The 23057-nt window shown below is 40.2% G+C and overlaps 1 protein-coding gene and 1 long non-coding RNA gene across 4 annotated transcripts in view; both read right to left on the reverse strand.

Moving 5' to 3' along the window:
- Window positions 1-19984, reverse strand: part of FAM169A (family with sequence similarity 169 member A) — an 83307-nt gene extending 63323 nt beyond the window's left edge. For 2 of the 3 annotated variants that reach the window (XM_032474263.1, XM_032474260.1), the window contains exon 1: window positions 19667-19983. In XM_032474263.1, the coding sequence (XP_032330154.1) occupies window positions 19667-19867 (201 nt within the window). In that variant the 5' untranslated portion in view covers window positions 19868-19983. Of the gene's footprint in view, window positions 1-19666 lie in introns of all 3 variants that reach the window. The other variant, XM_032474269.1, reaches the window with a different exon arrangement.
- A 682-nt stretch (window positions 19985-20666) lies between these two features.
- LOC116661783 overlaps window positions 20667-23057 on the reverse strand; it is an 82873-nt gene continuing 80482 nt past the window's right edge. The window contains exon 6 of the long non-coding RNA XR_004317747.1: window positions 20667-22917. This is a non-coding gene — a long non-coding RNA (uncharacterized LOC116661783). The remainder of the gene's footprint in view (window positions 22918-23057) is intronic.

Below are 23057 nucleotides of genomic sequence, written 5' to 3' on the forward strand. Positions count from 1 at the left end.
AAGGTTTTAATGACTGAGGTGGTCCAGGGGCTTTTAGATCTAAAAGATTAGCCAGTTAGTTTACTAGTTAGCTAATAGTGTCAGCCACAGCAAAGGGGAAGCGAGAAGGTAATCTTTCCTACTCCACCAGGAGAAAAAGGACTGCACATCACAGAAGGCTTTAATCCTTCCTCACGTATATAAAGTGTGTCACAGAAATGCTTTCAGGATTAAAAGCAGTATTTCTATTGGGTTTTCTTTGTCAAAACACTGTAACTATCTGCAGATTTCAAATTCCTGAGTGACACTTTGAACTGAGAAGGAAAAAAAAACCCAAAACTAAAGAACAAGAGAAATAACAGGTTTGAGAAGACGAGTTACATGTGTTCTTCTAGACTGGTTGGGTCTAAAATGAGATAAAAGCTTAAGCACAGTGTATTTGGTAAGTTTAGTTTCTGTTTAAGAGAAAGATGATGTGATATTTTTCGTATTACCAAAGAAAAATTACAAACATATTGGCATCCATGGCAGATACTGCAAGTTGCCCAGTCAACATCCATTTTCCCCTTTTCTCTGCTGGACCCAATTCTGTTCAGGGTGGCAATGTGCCCAACTAAAGCTATCTTCCTTCCCAGGCTCCTCTTGCAGCTTATATGATCATTCGACCAATGAAATGTAAGCAGAAGATTATTTGGTGTGGCTTCCAAGAAACGTTTGTTTTCTGATAAAAACACCCTGAGCTATCCCTTTGCCATTTGTACTTTTTTCTTCTTCTTGTCTGGAAGAAGGACTTACCTTGGGGATCAGAGCAGCCACCTTGTACCCAGAGCTGACCATGAGGATGAAATCTGTGACTTTACTATGCCAGAGCCAAGAGATGGGAACATGGGACAATGGTAACATTATGAAGCTCCCATACCAATGCCAGAGTGCCTACCTCCAATCTTTTCTGTTACTTGCCAACAAATGCAGTCCTCACTAAAATTCTAAGTTAGCCACTGTCTCCTTGATACAGATAGAAAAAAGAACACTCTTCCTATAACATATATTCTATACTATGTAGATGCTGTTCTTGGATTTTGCTACTGTCTTAAGTAACTGCATTTTGCAGAAATCAGTGCTCTCTGTGACTTACCTACCTAGTATTTGGTGAAGAACACACACTACTTCCTGACTATTAAAAAGAATATCTTATACTTAATCATATAGTGCATTTGATTTTACACATTTCACACCAGACCTCAGTTAAGTCTCAAATATCACTGTGAGAAAGGACAAGTGACCATAGATAGTGGTCTAGAAACAAGTTACTGGCCAAAGTAATCACCGTGCCAAGTACAGAAAGACTACACAGAAAAGTAAGTTACACTTTTCATGCTTAATTAAAAACAATATGAAAATGAATATATGTATATTCACGTATGACTGAAGCATTGTGCTGTACACCAGAAATTGACACACTGTAAACTGACTATACTTCAATTAAAAAAGCACACACACACACACAAGTAGAAGAATCAAGACACAGAGAGGGATCCTAAAATTAGAATGAGTAGTCTGTACTTTATAGAAAGCAACTCGGCAAAACTGATGAAAGTGAACGTGTTCCCCTTAATACTAATCTTAGAAATTTATGTGAAGGAATTTTTTAGGAAGAAGAAAAATTAACTACAGTCTAATGTTTTTTATTGAGTGTATTTCCAAAAGTGGCTATTGAATAGTTAAATGACAAGAAAATAAGTAAAATTTTCAAAACTGGGGGGGAAAAAAAGCTAAGTGCATGAAGATGTCACTGAAGCATTTTTTTCAAGAAAGCCAAAATGTATAAATAATACCATGAATGTCTAAATCAGTATATTGCTATCAATCAAAGAAATACAAAAAAGTTTGCCTATTTTATCGCCGGAAATAAAAGGTATTTTTTTTTTAACTCTTTTAAAAAAATTTTTTTAAATTTACTTTTCTGGGGGAGGAGGTAATTGGGTTTACTTACTTGTTTACTTTTTTAGAGAGGGTACTGGGGATTGAACCCAGGACCTGTGTATGCTAAACATGCACTCCACCACTTGAACTATACCCTCCCCACAAAATGTATTATTTTTAATTGCTAATAACTACCGCAAGGCTTACTGAAACAGCAACTCACTCTATAATAGGTTGGCATGCAAAATGGACCACCCATCTGGAGGCAAAGTATCATGATCACCATTGTCATTGTTGCTGGGTTACATTTATTAAACACTTAATGTGCCAGACATTATACTAAATATTTTACTTGAGCCGTCTTATTTAATCCTCATACCATCTATTTGAGGTAGATGAGGAAACTGAGGTTTAGGGAGGTGAAGAAATTGATCCAAGGTGGCAGAGTAGGATTTTGCCCACTGTCCTGAATTACTCTAGACTTTAGACACTAGACTATAGACTTAACTGCACTGCTTCTTAATTAGTATCTATCCAAGCATCAAAAAATAATAACAACAACCTCCTCTCAGCCAATGTTACACATCTATTGACTCGACATGTGTCTTTTGAAAAGTCTGTCATGCCAGGCTCTGGGTTGGGTAGACTGTGTGATGTGATAAAGTGACATATGGGACTGGCAGAGCCAACGAGAAATGTGGATGCACCTGAGGAACGATGGCTTACTAGCAGACTGGGAAGACAACCATGGTCTCTTTTAGTAGAGAGCAGAATGTCAAGAAATGGGGCCAGAGAAACAGGCAGGACCAGTTATTCCTTTGAAAAGCCCTGGTCAGCCATGGTAAGTGTGGATTCCCTCCAAAGGCAAGGGAGAGCCATTTGAAAAGTTGAAGTTTCAGAGTGACACGACCACATGTGCATGTTAGCAAATTTTTTCCAGTTGCAATGGGAAAAATGAATTGAGGAAAATAAAACTGGAGGCAGGGAGCCAGCGATGGAACAGAATGAGTAATCTGGGTGAGAGATGGCGGTCTGGTCTAGGGGTCACAGTGAGGATGAAGAGAAGTAAATGAATTCTGAAGCTCAAAGGTGAGAAATGGGATCAAATAGGACTTGGCAAAATATGCAACATAATAGAGAAGACAGCAAGACCACCAGGTGTCTGGCTTGAACCACAGGGTGGATGTCGGTGCTGCTTACTGCAATAGGCGTCACTGGAGGTTGAGGATTTGGGAGGAAAATCATGAATTCCATTTTGGCTGTGTTGAGTTTTATGTGCTGTGAGACATCCAGGTGGGGACCTGTGAAATAGTGAGATCTTCAGGAACTGGAGCTCAGCTCGGGCAGTCGGGGATGGGGAGTCGGGTGGTGGTGGATTTCCCCCTCTACTCCTCTTGGATTCTTGACTGCTTGTCTTATAACTGAGCAGGACCCTGTGGGGCCTCTCTGGGACAGATCCCTTCCCCCATGTCCTCAGCTTTAGCTCCTCTCAGAAGTACCTAGATAACAGTATCTGATGCACATTTCCTGAGTTGTTTTACAGACGCTAAAACCCCCAGCAAATGGAAGAAGTTAACTACTAGGTGACCATGAGCATGCAGCCTCCGGACCTGCTAAAACCTGAGGACTGATAATGTTAACCCCTGTGCCATCACCCTGTTACCTCACCATCAATCAATCAGAGAATTGTGCACAAGCTGGTCACATCCCCTGTGACTCCTCTCCCACACCTTGCCTTTAAAAATGCTTCCTTGAAACCCATCGGGGAGTTTGGGTGTTCTGAGCCCCAGCTGCCCTGGACTCCTTGCTTGGTGCCCTGCTGTAAACGCTACACTTCCCTTCACCTCAAACCGCTGTCAGTAGATAGGCTTTATTGCACACAAGTGAGTGGACCCAAGTTTGGTTCAGCAACAGCGATTGGACTAATATACAAGATAAATTAACAGGAGAAAAACCAGTTTAATTTCATGCACATAGGAGATCATAAAATGATGCTCAAAGAGTGATCAAAAGTGGGCAGCTTTTATATCTTTCCACACAAAGAAACAATAAATTTGTGAGGATTTGACAGGACAAAGAACCTTATATTTGGGTGCTTAATTAATAAGGAATTTAAGCAAAGTTTGGGTTTGGGTGGTAAATTAGTAAGAAGGTTTATTTACACAAGCTTCTTGCCCTGAATTCCCTGTCTCTGGTGATAAGGATGTCTTTCTACCTCCCGGTACAGGGAGGGCACCTTTCATGTGGGAGATTTATTTCTTGCTTTCAGAGAGACAGCGAGTAAAACAGCAAGACCCTGTGGGGTCCTCTCCGTGTCACCGCTTTCTTGTTTGTAGGAAATAGGCTTCACTCAGCCTCTTTGACCTTTCCTGAGTTCCAAAGGGCAGATTCAAACAGTTACTAATCAGGGAAGGGAGGGAATGCAGAGACAAGGGAGGAACTGTCAAGAGACAACAGTGCAGCCTTGGGGCAGGGTCCTGGTTCCTCCTCAAGGGATACACATAACAAAATATCAGTGAGTTCTTCTGCAGGAACCAAGGCCCCCACCCAGGTGGAGGATGGTAACTTCAGGCTGAGCACAAGATTCCTGGAGCACTGCTCTTTTACCTCAGCACCAGCCAAGCAGAAGAAAGTCACACACCCGGCAGCCCCCACCCCAGATTTTTCCTTTTAAAAAAAAAAAAAAAAACCTCCCTTAAAACCATCTGGGAGTTTGGGATTTTCAAGCATGGGCCACCTGTTCTCCTTGCTTGGCCCTACAATAAACCTTTTTCTGCTCCAAACCCCAATGTTTTGGGTTGTTTGGCCTCTATGTGCATTGGGCACACGAACTTTAGTTTAGCAACAAGAGGAGGGTCAATGTATCTATATTGCATCAGCTGTTTCTTAAGTAACTTTCATTCAAAATCATCAGTATATTGGGGAGGTATAGCTCAGTGGTAGAGCTCATACTTAGCATGCACGAGGTCCTGGGTTCAGTCCTCAGTACTGCCATTATAAATATATATATACATACATACATATGTACGTACATGCATACATCTAGTTACCTACTGTGGGGTTCGAGGACCAGTAAGAGGCCCCATAGAGAGCCAAAGGGGGCTCCAATCACAAGATGTCTCCCTGCACCCTAATCACTCATGTCATGAAGAGAGAAACCAGAAAACACAAAGAACATTCCTCTCCCAACATGTAATTGTTTTAGCCCAGCTAACAACCCTGAATTATGACCTAACAAATCCCCTCCTAAAGATAAACCGTAACTTCCCCAAACATAATGAACTTAAGCCCTTAGATAATGATCAACTAACGTCTGGAAACCTTCAACACAACCACCTTCCTTAAAGCAGGTAGATGGTCAGGCCCTTCCTTATAAAAGACTCTAAGAATCTGCTTCAGGGCACACAGACACCTCTCACCTGTTGCCTGTAGCAGCGTATTTAATAAACTTTTCTTTTCACTTTTGTTTCTGATAAATTCTTTTACCACCCCTATGGTACCAGCCTGCCTTGCCCCACAACAACCATCCCCTAAAAAACAAACAAACAAACAAACAAAGAAATCATCAACGTGCCATTGAGGCTTATTCTGAGGCCGCCTGCCCTGTGTCCCCACAAGGGAGATATCTAGACTGAAGCTACAGACGGGGAGTCATCAGCGTAGGGATGGAAGTTGGAGCCATCGGATGAGTGAGCTCACAGCATGCAGGAGACTGGGAGGGGAAAGCACAGGCCCAGGCAGAATCTGATGGGGACAGAAGAAGATGCTGCATGGGAAGCACAGCCAGAGAGGAAAGGGGGAATGAATGTGGCGTCATTGAAGCCCAACGAAAGAGGCAGTTGAGTCATCAGTGGAGTTAAACGCTCCTCTCAGAGTTTATCCGATGAAATATTTAAGGGTGAGCACAAAGATTTGCCAGCAAGATGATTTCAATATTGTTAATAAGGGGGAAATACTGGTGGTGGGGAAGCCCACCAAGATAGTTGTGAAGATAATGAAATGTTGGTACATCCGTACAATGGAACATGGGATAGTATTTAAATCACCTTTCTGAACATTTAAATCGCCATTGTGAATATTTACTGACATGGGAAATTGTTAAGTAGAAAAGAACCTGTCTAAAAAATATGATCTCACTTTTGCTTTTAAAAGTATGCTGAATCATACAGATATATTTAAAGAACGTATAAACCATAAGGATATATATTGAACTGTTAAGACTGGAAGTTGGAAAATGGATTCAAAAGAGGCAAAACTGGGTAGTGGGATTACGGGATAGGTGATTTGTATTTTGTTTATACTATTTTTCTCATTTTCCATGATGAACTTATAGTCCTTTTCTAATAAGAACAGATTTAATGGGTTTTTGATTAAGAAATTTATGGCACATAACCCATCATACACCATGATTAAATATTATATTTATGGAAACTAGACATCAACATGGAAAAATACATGTGCTAAAATGTTGTTATGGCAAGTTATGTTACTTTTACAGAAAGAAGCTCAATAAGAACTATCAAGGATAAACAAAACCACACACTAGTTAAAGGGGTTAAAGACAGATCTTATTCAGCAACTCCCACAGCAGGGAACAGAGGTGAGCTCAATTCCAATTTGTCCAATTCCAAATGACTGGGCATTTCAAAAGGAGAATTAGGGGGTAGCAAGGGGGGCGGTGGCCATTGAGCAGAATTAGAAAAGGGAAAAGTTACCAAAAGCAGGTAAGAGGGTTGGTTAATGTCAGTGTGATTCGATCATGTGTGTCTGCTAACTGGAATTCAGCCAAGTTAGGCTTCGACATCCCACAGAGCCTGGAAGACAGAGACCTTATCATCCTGATAATTGCACTTCAAAGCTATAGCTCAGGTCTCTTGAGAAAGACCTTCTTGGGTTGTAGGAGGTTCACATACATCCCAAAGGAACAGAGGAAGGATTCACAACTGTAACTTTTTTCAATAAATGCTCTGAGAATGGGCATTCCAGGGTCTGTCATCAGGTGTTGGCTGGAACAAATAGTCATTCTTTTGTCAACTGAGAGCTTTTCCAGACCGGAACTTAAGGGAGGCTGGGTTACCCCAGCGCCTCAGGCTGCTGGAAGCCGGGCTAGAGTCTGGCCACGTCTCCTAGTGCTGGGGTTTGTATGGAGTCATTTGTACCCAGAGTTTTTGCAGTTTTCGGGGCCCACGTGTCCCAGATCAAGAAGAGGGGACAGATCTAGGAGAGGCTGCATAGGTTCTTTTCCCGCACAACTGGGTAATGGCCATTGCCTCACCAATCTCATAATAAATGAGCCCCTGCTCTTTAATCCTTGCCCACTCACCTGCAAAGGCAATCCCTGGAAGAAGTGGGAGCCTGGGAACACACACCAGAATGTCCTGGTTCCATGGTCTTCACACATGCTGGGCCGTGCACAAGGCCATACACCAGAGGAGGCACAAGGAAAGGCTGCAACCTACCTGTGCTTTGTGGGCCACGCCCAGCGCCCTAACTCCATCAGCCAGAGGACAGGGCACCTTTTTCTAATCTGTCTATCCTGGGAAAAAATAACCTTTTTTTTTTTTTTTTTAAACAGAACGAAGTATTCTTCTACACTAAGGTGATCCTAACTATATTGAGTGAAGGATCTTTGATGCTGGAAAGCAGATCCAAGATAATTTGGGATCAACCTTTATGGGACTTTATAAGAAGACATAACTCGTTTTAAATGGAAATGAATTTTGGCATATTGTTTTTTGGTGGCACAGTCCACACTCTGAGCACATTGTTACGCAAACACTCGACTAACCGAATGTACACAGTACTTACACTTGTGCTTACTAAAGATAAAGAGGAATTGCAATACCACACCTGCCATTCACCCTCCTACCCACACCTCCAACACTGCCCAGCCCCACTGTAAGCAAGCAGGACCCTATGGGGCCTTCCCAGGACAGACCCCTCCCCATATTCTCTGCTTTAGCTCCTCTCTGAAGTACCCAGATAATATCTGACGCACATTTCCTGAGTTACTTTATAGATGTTAAAACCCCCACCGATTGCCATTTTAGTTTACCTCACCATCAGTGAATCAGAGAATTGTACACAAGCTGCTCACAAACCCAGCAACTCCCCCTCCCTCACCTTGCTTTTAAAAACGCTTTGATGAACCCCTTCGGGGAGTTCAGACCTCTTGAGCACTCGCTGTCCAGACTCCTTGTACAGCACCTCACAGTAAACACTGCACTTCCCTTCACCACAACTTCATGTCAGTGGATGGGCTTTACTGCACACAGGTGAGCAGGCCCAAGTTTTGGTTTGATAACACCACTGCCAAGTTCATTTACTGATTTTTGAAAATACTGCGAAGCAGAAGGCGACATTACTAATTGGCTTTTTTCATGTCAGCTTAGTTATGGGAAGGAGGGGTTTGATTAACAACTATATAATTCTGGCCTGCAGATAATACTGGAACTAAAAATGCTTTCAAAGGAAAAATTTGCAGGTGGAAACAATGTTATAATCAAGAAAACATAAAGCAAAGACTCTGTTTCCCCAGCTTCAAAACTAAAAAAATCAATCAAAGTAACAAACAAAAACCTGTGAAATTCTGAATCCTCCAGCTTCACTAGGTTGACTAGGAAAAAAAAAAGATCAGGCAAAACATTTAGTTTCTTTTATATTGGAAAGGAGCAAAAAGAGAAGAACTTTCAATCCAAACAAAGGCACATCCGGCTATGAAAGGCATGTCCTGCCAAGGCGCAGAAGAGGGCCAGTCTTCTGTGTCTCCCACAACAAGGCTGAAACAATACACAATGTCTCTCAATTTTCAGTTTGGCCTTGGTTTGCAAACGCTACAGTGGAATTGATTAGCGCCGCCGGGGGTGGGGGCTGGGCTGGAACTTGGCCTTCAGTGTGCAGGCTCCCTGCGCTCCCCACCAGCTTCAGTGTTAAGAACACTGAATCCTGAGTCTCTTCCCTCCAAAGATTCCAACCCAGGACATCTAGAATGGGACCAAAGAATCTGCATTTTGAGTAAGCATCATAGGTACTCCCTTTATTAAAACTGTATAGATGGTGAGATTACTCACACAATAGAGAAACTGAGATGAGACAAAGTGCAGGGATGTAAACTTCTGAAATTTAACTAAGGCATCACATTTGCAGGAAAGTGCATAAGGTCTCTAATATTAATTGTACAGTTCAATGAATATTTAATGTGTAGACGCCTAGTAACTACCACCCAAATCAAGATAGAGAACATTTCCCAACATGTCAGCAGGGTCCCCCCAAACCCCCTCCCAGTCAGTACCTCTCCCCAGAGATAACCATAATTCTGACACCTGACAACATTATGTTTCTGAACGTCATATAAATGGAATCATACTGTATGAACTTCTTTGTCTGACTTTTTTGCTCAACATTATGTGCATGAGACTCACCACGTTGCTGAGTGTAGAAGTAGCTGTTTCTCCTTGATTTCTGTGTAATATTCCATTTATAAAAATGCCATGATGGATTTGCCCCTTCTCTGGTTGAGGGACTCAGTCATTTCAAGATTGTTTGGCATTTCCGTAATTGTTGCAGAGTCATTTGATAGGATTTTAAATCTCCTTGTTTATGATAAAAATGAAGTTGTTTTTAAGAATGAAGATATTGTTTTGATATAAAACTGAAATCATATGTCAGGATGTTATTATCCACATCTGTGGCTGCTGCTAAGCATTCAGTAGCTCAGCTGTAGAACATATGAAGAAGAAATTCTTGCGAAGGGACATTTAGACTATAAATACCGAGAGTTTGTGAGGACAGCCTGAGAGTGTTCGGTTTGGGTAAGGCCACCCTTTGCTGATCTAAATAGCTCTCTGAAGACCTTAAGGCATTAGCACCTGACATGGTAAAGGCAACTCTTTGATCAGCAGTGCTGAAAGCCATGCAGCAGCGTCCCCAAGAAGATCATCTGCCCGCCAACACCAGTGCCATGGTTCCCTAGCAACGTGTTCTAGCAACAGGGGACTTTTCATTTTTATTCTTCTGGCAGCTGGATGTCAGCTGATGGTTAATTAAGCTGCCTCTCTCCAAAACCAACTTGGGTAAAGGTATACCTTGAACTAAATTTGGACTTTATTCCTTTTATCTCCCTTTGCCTGGAACAATAGTGTCATGAATCAATCATTTGTTTGAGCTATGTTTTTTATTGACTTACTAAGAGACATTACCCTATATGCTATTGGTTTGTGAAATTATAATTCCTGCAGTAAACCTGTGTCAAAATAAATAAATAAATATTGGCAAAGATAATCTCAGTCTCTGAATATAGTTTGCTACCACCACCCTCAAACAAAACACATATAAATTTTAGAAGCAGTTTGTCCATTTCTGCAAAAAAGGTGGTTGAACTCTTGATACAGATTGCACTGAATCCGTAAATCAATTTAAGGACTACTGTCATCTTAACAATATTATGTCTTCCAATATATGAACACCAGATATCTTTTCATTTCTTTAGAATGTCTTTTATTTTAACATTGCTATAGTTTTCAGTGTGCAAGTCCTGTACTTTCTTAGTTAAATTTATTTTATTTTATTCTTCCAAATGCTATTGTACTAAAACTGTTTTCTTAATTCAGTTCTCAGACTGTTCATTGCTAGTATATAGAAATAAAACTGATTTTTGTATATTGCTCTTGTACCTGCAATTTTGATTAACTTGTTTATCAGCTCAAATCATTTTTTTCCTGACTTTTTTTTAGGATTTTTCTATGTGCAAGATCATGTCATCTGCAAATAGAAATAGTTTTACTTCCTCCCTTCCAGTTTTGATTCCCCTTTTTTCCTCCTCTTTCTTGCCTAATTTCCCTGGCTAGAACCTCTAGCACAATGTTGAGAAGTAATGAGAGCAGACGTCTCTGTCTTGTTCCTGATCTTAGGGGAAAACTTTTCAGTCATTTACCATTAAGGATGATGTTAGCTGTGGGTTTTTCATGGATGCTCTTTATCAGGCAGAGGAAGTTCCCCTCTATTTTATTGAATGTTGTTTTTTTTTTTTATCATGAAAGGGTGTTAGATTTGGTCAAATGTTTTTTCTCTGACTGTTGACATGATCCTGTGGTTTTCCTTTTGTTTGTGAATATCATGTATTACATTGCATTCTTGGGATAAATCCCAGTCGGTCACGGTGTATAATACTTTTTATGTGATGCTGGATCTGGCTTTCCAATATTTGCAGAGGATTTTTGCACCTATGATCATGGGTGATACTGGTCTGCAGTTTTCTTGTGATATCTTTGGCTTTGTTATCATAGTAATACTGAACTCTGATAGAATGAGTTATGAAGTATTCTCTCTTCTATATTTTGGCAGTGTGAGGAGTCTGCTTCTTTTTTGTTATATTCACTAGTTTGCTGTATTTTTTAGATTCTATGTATAAGTGATATAATACTGTATTTGTCTTTTTTACTTATTTCACTTAACATAACACTCTCCAAGTCCATCCATGTTGCTGCAAATGGCAATTTTTTTCTTTTTTATGACTGAGTAAAATTCCACTCTATATACATACACCACATCTTCTTTATCCATTCATCTGTTGATGGATACTTAGGTTGTTCCCATGTCTTGGCAATTGTAAATAATGCTGCTATGAACATTGAGATGCATGTATCTTTTCAAATTAGTGGTTTTGTTTTTTCCAGATATATAACCAGGAGCTGGGTCATTTGGTAGTTCTATTTTTAGTTTTTTGAGAAATCACCATATTGTTTTCCAGAGTGGCTGCACCAATTTACGTTCCCCCCAACAGTGTACAAGGGTTCCCTTTTCTCCACTTCCTCACCAACACTTGTTATTTGTGGTTTTTTTGGATGATAGATCTTTCTTCTTTTTTATTTTTTTACAAGTATATATTTCCCACTTAGCACTATTTTTGTTTTATTTACCTCAAAGTATTTTTAAATTTCTATTGGGATTATCTCCCCCTGCAAAACCAAACCAAAAAAACAAAATTTCTATTGGGATTGCTTCTTTGACCCATTGGTTATATAGGAGTATGCTGTTTAATTTTCACATATACGTGAATTTTCCAAATTTTTTACATTATTAATTTCTAATTTCATTCCATTGTGATCAGAAAACATACACTTTGTACAATATCAATCTTTTAAAATTTAGTGGGGGAAGGCTAGAGCGTTTGCTTAGCACACATGAGGTCCTGGCTTCAATCCCCAGAACCTCCACTAGATAGGTAGATAGGTAGATAGATAGATAGATAGATAGATAGATAGATAAAATTTATTGATATTTGTTTCCTGGGCTAAAGTATAGTTTATCTTGGAGAATTTCCCATGTGTACTTAAAAAGAAAAAAGAGTATTCTGCTGTTGTTGGGTGAACCATTCTGTGTATGTCTGTTAAGTGTAGTTGAAGCCTTCTATTTCCTTGCTGGTTTTCTTTTAAGTCTATTAATTATTGAAAGTTGGATGTTCAAATCTAACTATTATTATTGAACTGTCTAATTCTCCACTCAATTCTGTCAAGTTTGCTTCATGTATTTTCAGGCTCAATTTTAGGTAAGTATTATGTGTGTAATTGTTATATCTTCCTGATCCTTTTGTCATGATAAAATGTCACTTTTTATCTCTGGTAACTTTTTTTGTGTTGAGGTCTGCTTTGACATTTGCATAGCCACTCCAGTTCTCTTTTGCTGTTTCTATGGTATATTTTTCCATCCTTTTATTTCTTTGATGAACAGCATCTTTTTATGTGCATATTGGCCACTTGAATATCAGCTTTCGTGTCTCTTCAAGACTTTGCCTATTTTTAATTTTACCTTTTTTTCTTTTTCTTATTGATCTGTAGGATTATATGTCCTGGATATAAGTCCTTTGTAGGATGTATTATTCCAAATGTCTTTCCTAGTTTTTAGATTCTCTTTTCACCCTTTTAATAGTGTTAATGAATAAATTATAAAGTTCACTTATCAACGTTTTCATTTCTTTTCATTTTTCTCTTGTGTCCTGTTTAAGAAATCTTTGCTCACTTGGAGTTGTTGTTCTTATTGTTGTTTTAACACAGAATGATCGTGGCATGGCTGACTAATACATGAAATACTGCCAACTTGTCCTCCAAAGCAGTTGTATAACTTCTACTCAGATCAGCAGTATCTTAGCATTCCATTGCTCCACATCTTCCCCTTGTCAGACTTTTAAACTTTTGACAAGATGATAGATGTAAAATATATTCTTACTGTAGTTTGTGCATTTTCCTAGTTACAATGAGATTGAGAATATTTTCATATGCCTACTGGTCATTTGGATTTATGCCTCCATTTATTGACTATTTACTTCTTATATATATTCTTCTGTATGCTTGAAAGATCCCAGAAAAAGTTGAAAAAAAAAAAGCAAGGTGCAGAACAATAGATACAGGGACATACATATGTGCGTGTGCTTACATATATGCAACACACATACACCTGTATCTTTTTATATGAATAGTGTATTTTTAAAAAATATGAAGCCATAAAGTTGGAAGAATTATTTCAAAGACATTTATAGTGAACTGTAAATGGAAAATGGCAAAGTTCAGTATAATCTGTCAAACTCATGAGTAGAGTTTTTAAAAAAGTGAAATAAGATTGTAAGTCAACACACTTCAATGAAAAGCAAAATTAAAAAAAAAAAAACTACGGGACACATGAAGGTGACAGCAGGGAGAGTCTAGTTGGAAATGTATCCTCTCCTTCAAATGCCTTAACTTAGCATTCATAACACACACTGGCTGGAAGGGGAGGCAGACGGGTCACGCTCCAGGCCTGGGATTCTGAACATAACATCTGTGTTAGACACAGCCTGAATATCTCAAAAGCAGGTGTCGGTGGAGAAGAAGATACAAGCATGAAATCACAGCAATATTATTAAGTCCCTTTCTGTCACATCAGGTTGTCACAGTAACCAAAGGAGAACATACTGATGGTGCCTTGAGACGTTTCAGTGTCCTTCAAAGAAATATAAGGTGCTCTGTGTTTATGATTTTTTTTAAAAAGTGAAGTAAGAATAAAGCTCGTGACCTCTGTGTGTGTGCTGAGGGGGTGAGGGGACAGTGTGGCGGGGCTTCAACATTGTTAGAATTTTGGTGGAATTGAGCAGGACCTGGAGAGCCAGCCAGATGGCCAAGTGAGACTGATCTCAAGTGAATCCAGGTGATGTCTTTGAGCTCCCTCTGGTGAAGGAGTTCAAAGGAACTGAATTACTGTCCAACTCCTCCGGGGTGGAACTAGAGCAGGAACGCTCAGCCCTGGCTGCACGCCAAGATCACCTGAGGCGCTTTTAGAATAAAGGCCTCGGCTCCACCCCCGAACAATTGAACCAAAATCTCTGTAAGTAACTCTGGAAACTGTATTTTCCTAATTGCGGTATAATTGACATATAACATTATATTAGTTTCAGGTGTACAACACTGATTCAGTATTTGTACATACTGAGAAATGATCACCACAAGAAGTTTAGGTAACATCCATCACTATATATAGCTACAATTTTTTTTTCTTGTGATGATAACTTTTAAGATCTACTTTTAAGGTCCAAGCAACTTTCAAAATAAAATACATGGGGAGCATAATATTTCCCCAGGTGATTCTTATGGGAAGACAAGGTTGACATTCCACAAAGCAGACACCGATACACAGAACTTCAAATTTCACTGTTTAGGAAAATAAACTTTTTGGGCATATATGGTTATTACAATCAGTTTTTTAAATTGAAGTGTAATGAAATTAGGGAAAAGTTTTGTTTATTTATCATAAGTGACATCAGGAAAAGAAAGGAAATTGTTGCTTTAAAATGGTTTCTATCTCAAGATATGGTTCTTTTGAATGATTTTCATTCAAGGAGCATTTATTGAGAACCTATGACATGCAAAGCCCTGTGCTAGAATCAAGAGATTATTTTTTAATGGCTAGAGAGAGAAATGGCTGTTACCTTCAAAGCTGTTATAGTCTGGTTGAGAGGTATAAATAACTAATGATGGAACAAGATTAAAGAAAAATCCATGGGAACACTGAGGAGGTGATTCCAGCAAGAAGACTGGGACTGGGGAGGCTTTATGAAGAAACCAGGATTTGAACTCAGCCTTGAAGGATGAGCAGAATCTCCGTATGTGGAGAAGTCGGGCTTGGAGGCAGATTCCCAGTTTGGCAAGGAGCAGGAACAGAGCCTCCACAGTGAGAGTGCATATACTGCACACCTCATCTTCTCCTGGATCTGCTGCAAGGACTTCCTGACTGATCTCCAGTCTGTTCCTCCTCTAGCCTCTGCAGGCCCCCATCCCTGCCTCACACCACTGCCACTGCTCTCTTATTTCCATAGAATGTTGGGCATTTATTGTGTGTTCACTATTAGCCTATTTCTGCATAATGTTCCCTAAATTTTTTCCAGGTTTTTTTTTATTGAAGTATAACCACTGTTAATAGTGTGGGTAGGTATCCATCCAGTTTCTCCATCTCTCTGACTCTCTCCAACTGCTTTTTTCTCCCTATATACAGTATAGAGATCTAGATATACATATATACACACACATTATGTACATACATACATATCATATTATTTACATATAGATACTTACCAGACTATATATGTATACACATACATGTATGTGTATATATATAACATACCATATGTGTGTAAGTACAGTGAACTAAGCAATTGTATATATATTTACATACATATTTGATACATTTATAGAGAATCTAATGCCTTTAAATACAGTGTGTCTATTTATCCATACATGCACATAAATGTTCACGTGTGTGTAGGAATGTGTGTTTACTCTCACATCTGTGGATTTTGGAGGACTATTCCTTTGCCTAAAACCTTTTGCTGGGCACATCACATGCTGGGTTAAGTCCCAGCTCTTAGCCCACTGTCCCAAGCCCCACGCGATCAGGCCACAGCCTACCTCCACCTCCAGCCACCTTTCCAAGGAATCTACAGTAGGGAGCAAAAGGAACACTGCTCCTCCTGAGCACGTTCTTCAAAACTGGGGTCCTTTCAGTGATTATTTTTCAGGATCAATATGCTGACATGACTTGTTAAGGCCATGGTGAACAAAAGCTAAGGGGAAGCAGTGTGAGAGCAAGACTAATAAACATGCAGAGAAGTCAAATGCCTGTCTTATGGGCTCCCTCGCCCCTCCCAAGACATGAAGCCCTCCCTCTCCCATCTGACACCCCTGTGTTCGGGCCTGACCTTGACACTGCTGCACTCACGCTGAGAGCTTTATAAACTGCTCATAGGTCCTTGAACAAGCCCAGCTGTATCCCGTCTCTGTGCTTTTACATAATTTCATTCCTCCAGCTGGAATGCCCTTACTTGCCATAGGCTGCTAGGCAAACTCTAATTATCTTTCAAAACTTGGCACACACAAGGGTGTTTTTTCTTTCTGGAGGCCACAGTGAGATGTCTCTTACCCAGTGATTTAGAAATAAGGCTACCACAGAATAAATCAAGCAAACCACATACACCATGTATGTGATCAGCCCTCTGGAGGACAAAGACAAGCAATTGTGTATAAATATGTGACTGAAGAATTTAGAGATGCTTGGATTTCAAAAAAGAGAGAAAGGGGAAAAAAACCCCGCAAAACCCTGTAATTTAATAAACAGAAAGGCAATGGATTGTATTTGCCTTGTTCACAGTAAGATCATGTGAAGAGAAAGATCTGGTAAACCCAGGAAGCAGAGCGGAGAGAACAGTGAGACGTTCACAGAGACACAGGCTGGCAGGTGCACGTCATTAATGTTCACTGCTGTGTATTAATCTAGCACGTGAATCAACTACAATTTGTCTCCTATTGGTAGAAATTAATATGGTTCTGATAACTAGCCGTTATAAATACAGTTCAGTGGGCATTTCTGCCCATGTTTCTTTATACTCATGAGCTTGAATTTTCCAGAGTGTCTTTTCAGGAGTGGAATTACTGGATCGTAAGCGCTGAGTCTGTTCAACTTTACTAGATAAGGTCGAATTGTTCTTCAAAGTGGTTGTGCCCATTTCTGCTGCAGCCACCAGTGGAATAATGTTTCAGCTGGTCTGTATTCTTACCAACACTCACTATTGTTAGTCTTGTTTGCTGGTGGGCTGCACTGAGAATGTGGTCTCATCATTGTTCTGCTATGCATTTCTCTTATTACTACTGAGACTGTGCACATCTTTCACACTTACAGACCACTGGGTCTCCTCTTCTATTTATACCCTTTCCCCCATTCTTCTATAGGCTAATTTTTATTCTATTTATTGTTTCACAGGAATTCTGTGTGTGTGTGTGTGTGTGTGTGTGTGTGTGCGCGCGCGTGTATGTTTTGGATATATTCTTCTGGTCCATGACTTGTGTTTCACTTTTAAAAAATCATCTGTGCCTCAATTTTCTCATCTGTAAAATGAAGTAACATTACTAAGCAAGTACGTATTATTAAGTGTCATCCAGTAAGTACTGAGTATTATTAAGCAAATATGTAATGTATTTAAAACAGTGCCTAGCATCTAGGAAGCACTATATAAACATACATTACTATCATCAGTGTCTTTTGATGGCAAGAAATTTTAATTATTTTTATAGTATCTTTTGATGAATAGAAAATTGTGGTTTTAATGTCTCAATGTATTAATCTTTTCTTTCATGGTTTGTGCTTTTTGTGCCTACAACTGGCTTTTTATAATTGTTCTATGTTTTGCCCATTCTATGAGTGTTTTTACAGTTAAGGTTTCCCATAAAACCCTATGGAACCCATTAGAAGAGGAAGCTTAAAGAGAACACTTAAATCATTGCCTTTGTGTTTTAAAGAACGGTGGGTTTTCCTTCTAGACTTTACTGTGAATACCAAAAGTGTGCTTTAGTTGACTTAATTAACCCTATAAAACAAGACTTTTACCATGGCTTCTTATTGAACATATATTGGTAGTTCTTATATGGTATTTAAATTTAAATTTTTTATTTTTTGTGATTTTTTTGTTTTCTTTCCTACAGTTGCTTTTTGTTCAAATGCTGATATTTTACAGATATGATAGAATTAGTCTTTCATTCTCACAAAACTTACCAGATGCCAACAAATACATGAATTGCTTTACCAATGACCACGTCTGTTCAGTGAACTGAGTTGATCTGTGGTTCTGTGAAAGGAAATCCTACACATCACATTAGCTAAGTATTGTAGTCATCTTGCAATGTCATTCTCCATGATTAAAATCACTTCCAGGACCCTTTGTGGTTGACTATTCCCTTCTGCTCTATTGAAGACATTACAATACTCGTTGGGAAAGTTCCGTGCCTACAAAAGCAGTAGCAGTCGCTATTCAGTGGAGATGCTGGCGGATACAGAGCAGCACTGTCCAAACTCGTGATCAAGATGAGCTACCAGCCACAAAATTGAACTTCACAGGACAACCTGATAGTGAAAATAAATGCTGGGAAAGTTCCAAAGCTGCTTTCTGGAGAAATGTCAGCTTTGCCTAGCTACCCCTGGGACTCTACCATTTGGAGCTCCTCAGAGAATAGATATTGAATTTTCTGCCGTTCAGTTTATATCACAAATCTAGCCCAAAGTGATACTCAGGGAAGATCGGCTGTAATTTTCCATTTTGGTGGTAGGGGTGGGGGTTATGAAATTCTTTTTCTAAGACAGTATTATTCAGAAGTTACTCTGGTTGAAGTGGGAGGGGGACGTTCAGAAATTTAGTTCAAGAGAAGGAACCGATAGACTTATTTCTTTCCAACAGCGAGAGTCATATATTAGAATACGTGTCCTTTGTTTCCCTGGCCAGGAAGTTTAATGCCCAATTTAAACTGCAATCGTAGCATCTTTGTTAATGTTTATTATTAGTACCTATGCATTTTATTTTTCCCTTGGTCCTGATTTTCTATTCCTATTTTCCTAAATTACTACGTATGTTCTAAATATCTGTCTCCAGCTCAGATCACTTTCCAGAGATCCAGAACCAACTGTCTTCTCAACATCTCAGTTTCGATTTCCACAAGCATCTCAAACTCAAAAATGTCTAAAGCTGCATTGAATTCCCCACCTAAAAAAAACAAACAAAACCCAGCTCTTTCTGCTTGCTTTTCTCAGCCCCGTCCATCCAACAGCCTAAGGCAGAAGCAATCTTAGTTATGTTTGGTTCCTCTCTTTTCTCACCGTCTGTTGTTGTCAGGACATGCTAGGTTATACTGCTGTTAAGCAAACAACCCCCAACTCTCAGTGGCTTAACACAGTGGAAGTTTATTTCTCCTTCTGACTATGGAGTCCAAGTGAGGGCTCTGCCCCACTTTCTCACAGCCCCCAGGTCCCAGGCTGAGAGAGCAGCCACTATCTGGGACATTCTTGGTCAGCATAACAGAAGGAAAAGAGCTCTGAAGGGTTCCATCCCGGCGATTTGATGCTCAGCCCCGAAGCTACACACATCACCCCTGCTAGAGGTAATAACTTGGCCCTATCACCCAGCCATGGAAGGCCAAGAAGCACAACCCTACCACGCACCCGGAAGGCAGAGAACAGAAACATTAGTAAGCAGTGTTACTGACTACCACACTGTCTTAGGATGCAGTCCTCAGAAGCAGACCTGAGATGAGGATTCATGTGAAACTGACTCAGGAAATGCCACTAGGAAAAAACAGTAAGGGAGGGAGGAAGGGAAACATGGGAGAGAAGGAAGTGAAGCAAGTATTTGATATCAAACAAAGTCCGTTGGAGGGGGATTTAGGCTCAACTCCATGGAAGAGTCTGGAGACAGTCATACCTGAGAGCAGTCTGGACCAGGGTCAAGGAAGCTGGAGGAGTTATACTTCTGCGCCAGAAGCCATTTGCTCTGTCTCTCCGCGTGGCGATGTGAATCCCAGATAGTCTGGCTCTCCTTGCAGGTGTTGGCTATTGGAAGTGAAAACACAGCATGAACTTGGTAAAGGGATCCAAGCGCACACAGGGGGAGCATTGACATCATCTGCCAACTCCCTGCTTCAAACCAAGAGATCACCACATCCTACTAGTTCTGCCTCCCAGGTATTTCCTCAATTGTTCCGTTTCTCTCTACTCTTGGCTGCCCCCTCCCTCAAGTACCCCTTGAGTCCACCATCCTTGATCTTCTGCACACTGCAATCAGAATACCCACCTGCCGTCCTGACAGCTCCAATCTATCTTCACACCACAGCCGCTAAGAATCACTTTCTGTTTCCCTGGTGATATCTCAAATTTGTCATGCCTCTTTCCTAATCAAGATACAATCCCTATTTTGTAGATAAGAAAATTGAACCTCAGGGAAGTTAACTTGCCAATTCAGTTAGTAACTGGTAGAGCCAGAATATAAATCGGATACATATTAACTCCAAAACCTTTCCCATTCTATTTCACTGTTTCTGGATCATGATTAACTGTCCACTTTACCCTGATTACTACCCAATTCTATAAGCTTCGAATTCAATTTAGTTAAGCGAAACTTACCATATTCCTTACCTCCCTCATCAAATGTCCTGCTCTTGAGTCCCAAATGTCAACAGTGGCCCTGCCATCTTTTTATGTCACCCTTTACTCTTCTTTCTCCTTCCTTTCTTGTTTTTCCACAGTTCCTGTACTTCTAAGTGCCCGTTGCGGCAGGTAGGGCTGGCGTTCTGTGCCAGACAAGCACCCACACGTGGGAGCTGGGCCCAATGGGGGCTCATTAGTAGTGGATATCATTCCAGTGATATCCACTGTGCCAAGAAATGAGATCAGAATCCAGGGCATGAAGCCAAAATTGGCCAGTCAGTTTGCCAAGCTGGAAGTTCTTGGACACAGCAATAAGCACAGGGAGACAAGCCAGTGGAGAGGACTGACTGATGATGGAAATGAAAAAAGCAGATATGGTTGGAGCAGGGTCCTGGGGGAGGCAATGAAAGGGATCACCATATGGCTCTTTGGGAGTGGACTGACTGATGACTCTGGTCTCAAGGAGAAGGAGGTGTATGTCTGGCATGTAGTAGGTGCTCATAATAATACTGAAAGTTCTTAATGAAAATATCTGTCCTCTAGTCCCTGGAGGCAACTATTTTGAACTAATTTAGTTTTCCCCCCCTAAACTTGGCATTTATCTTCATATTTCTAAGTAATATATTTATACTGCTATTTCTTGATTTATCAGTTTAAAACTCTTAACTTCCTATTAGGTAGATGATAATTTAGTCTGTTGTATTGCCACCTCCTACTTCCTTTCTTCTCCAGGATAAAAAAGTCTAGATAAATCAGTAGCCAATGTATTATTATGGCTATGTAAATGTAGTTTAGTGATGATCCAATTCATTGTATATTATATCTTGCATAAAGTTTTACCTTTCCTGGAATGAACAATTTTTCAAATTCTGTTTTCTGTTTTCCAAAGTAGTTCATCTGCTCTGTCAAGCACTCTCAGTAGGTTTTTCTTTCTCCCACAGTGCTCAAGCCTACTGATAATCCATTTCCATGGTTTTCATGGAGGCCTCTCTCCCACAGTGCGCCACCCACCCATGCAGTCTGGGCGAGTTGCTCTTCAGCCCCACCGCACCGCGGTCATGCTGAGAATTCCCTGCTCTCTCAAACTATTTCTCTTCTGTTGGGTTTTCTTTTCCTAGATTCAACGATTATCTTTCCCTTGGTTTGCTCTCTGTGTTAGCTGAAGGGCAGCTTCCAGCAGGCTCTAAGAAAGGAGAGTGTCCCTTAATCAACCCCTACACCTGACTCATGGTTTGGCTGGATGATTTTAAAGGCATTACTCCATTATCTTCAATTATCCAGCGGGGTTGAGAAGTCTTATGACACTCAGATTCTCATTATTTTGTGTATAACCTGTTGTGTCTCTCTGGAAGCTTTTAAGATTGCCTCCTTATGTCTGACACTCTGAAGTGTCAGGGATGCGCCTCCTTGTGGATATTTTGCTTCTCATGAGGGCCCTTTCAGTCTGGAGGTTCTGTGTCCTTCAGATGTGGGACATTTTCTTGTATTTTTCCTTGGGAAACATTCTGTCTTCCTTTTTTTTTTTTTTTTAATGATGTCTGATCTCCTGGATTGATGCTCTGTTCATGTCATCAGCCCCTTTCTGTTCTATTCTCTATGTTTTTGTCTTTTTATTCCACTTGCTGGATGATAGACTTGACTTTCCAACTCTTTATCACAATGTTTTATTTCAGTTTTTATATTTTTTGAATTTCCAAATGTTCTTTATCTTTCCATGCTACCCTATCCTTGTTTTATGGATGCAAAATCTTCTCTTGTTTTTCCAAAGATACTATTTATTGATCGGTTTTGTTTCCTTCTGTCCTTATTCACTTTCATTGGGTTCCTTTTTTTCCTGTTAGGTTTGTTCTATCTTTTCTTGTTGGAGTTTTTAGAATCAAATGTTTATTGTTTCTGGTCTGGTAGATTTGGAAGAGGTACATTTTCCTCTGGCTCTGAGGATTCCCACAGGCTCCTCTGTGGATGGAATTTGCCATCCTATTATATAACATACATTTTAAAATTAACAATAAGGTTTTTGTCACCTTGATAAATCTCAAGATAACCTTTTGAGGGATCATCCTATCCAGGGACAGTCTAGACAGTTGCCCTGCATGAGCACATTCAACCTGCTTTTTTCAGAATTCTGTCCCAACGCAGCTCATTTCTGCACAGGTGGGCTGCACGTTATAATAGCCTGAGCTGGATTGCCTTTCCCCTTTCCTCCCCAGCTCAATCCTAGTCTTCTTCAGACTTCGGTGGGGGGTGTCATTTCTTCCCAGAAGTCTTTCTGGGTCTCCTTTTCTCTCCTAGAGTTCCCCGAGTTTACCTCCATCTCAGACGGCACTTCTCACATGATCTGCTCGGCACTGGTTCACTGAGCCGTAAGCTCAAGGACAGAGACCTTGTTCCACTCATCCCTGTCTAGTGATGCATCAGCAGTCATGTTCTGAAGGAATGAATCCAGCCCCATTTGGAATCGTTGCTCCTCTGTAGAGCAGGTGGATGTAAAGGGCGGGTCATGTCTCGTACATCTAACAGCCTCCTTTCCTAGGGGAGAAGCCAGAAAATGAGAGATGCTTCAGTGTGGATCTCTGGAGTAGTCAAGAGCTTCAACCAACCTCCTCTCCCAGAGACAGTTTTCCAAGACTTTCTTGAATCTCGCTTCCTCTTTTTACCTTGCATATCCA

This window comes from Camelus ferus, chromosome 3, assembly GCF_009834535.1.
Source record: "Camelus ferus isolate YT-003-E chromosome 3, BCGSAC_Cfer_1.0, whole genome shotgun sequence".
Taxonomy (NCBI): Eukaryota; Metazoa; Chordata; class Mammalia; order Artiodactyla; family Camelidae; genus Camelus; species Camelus ferus.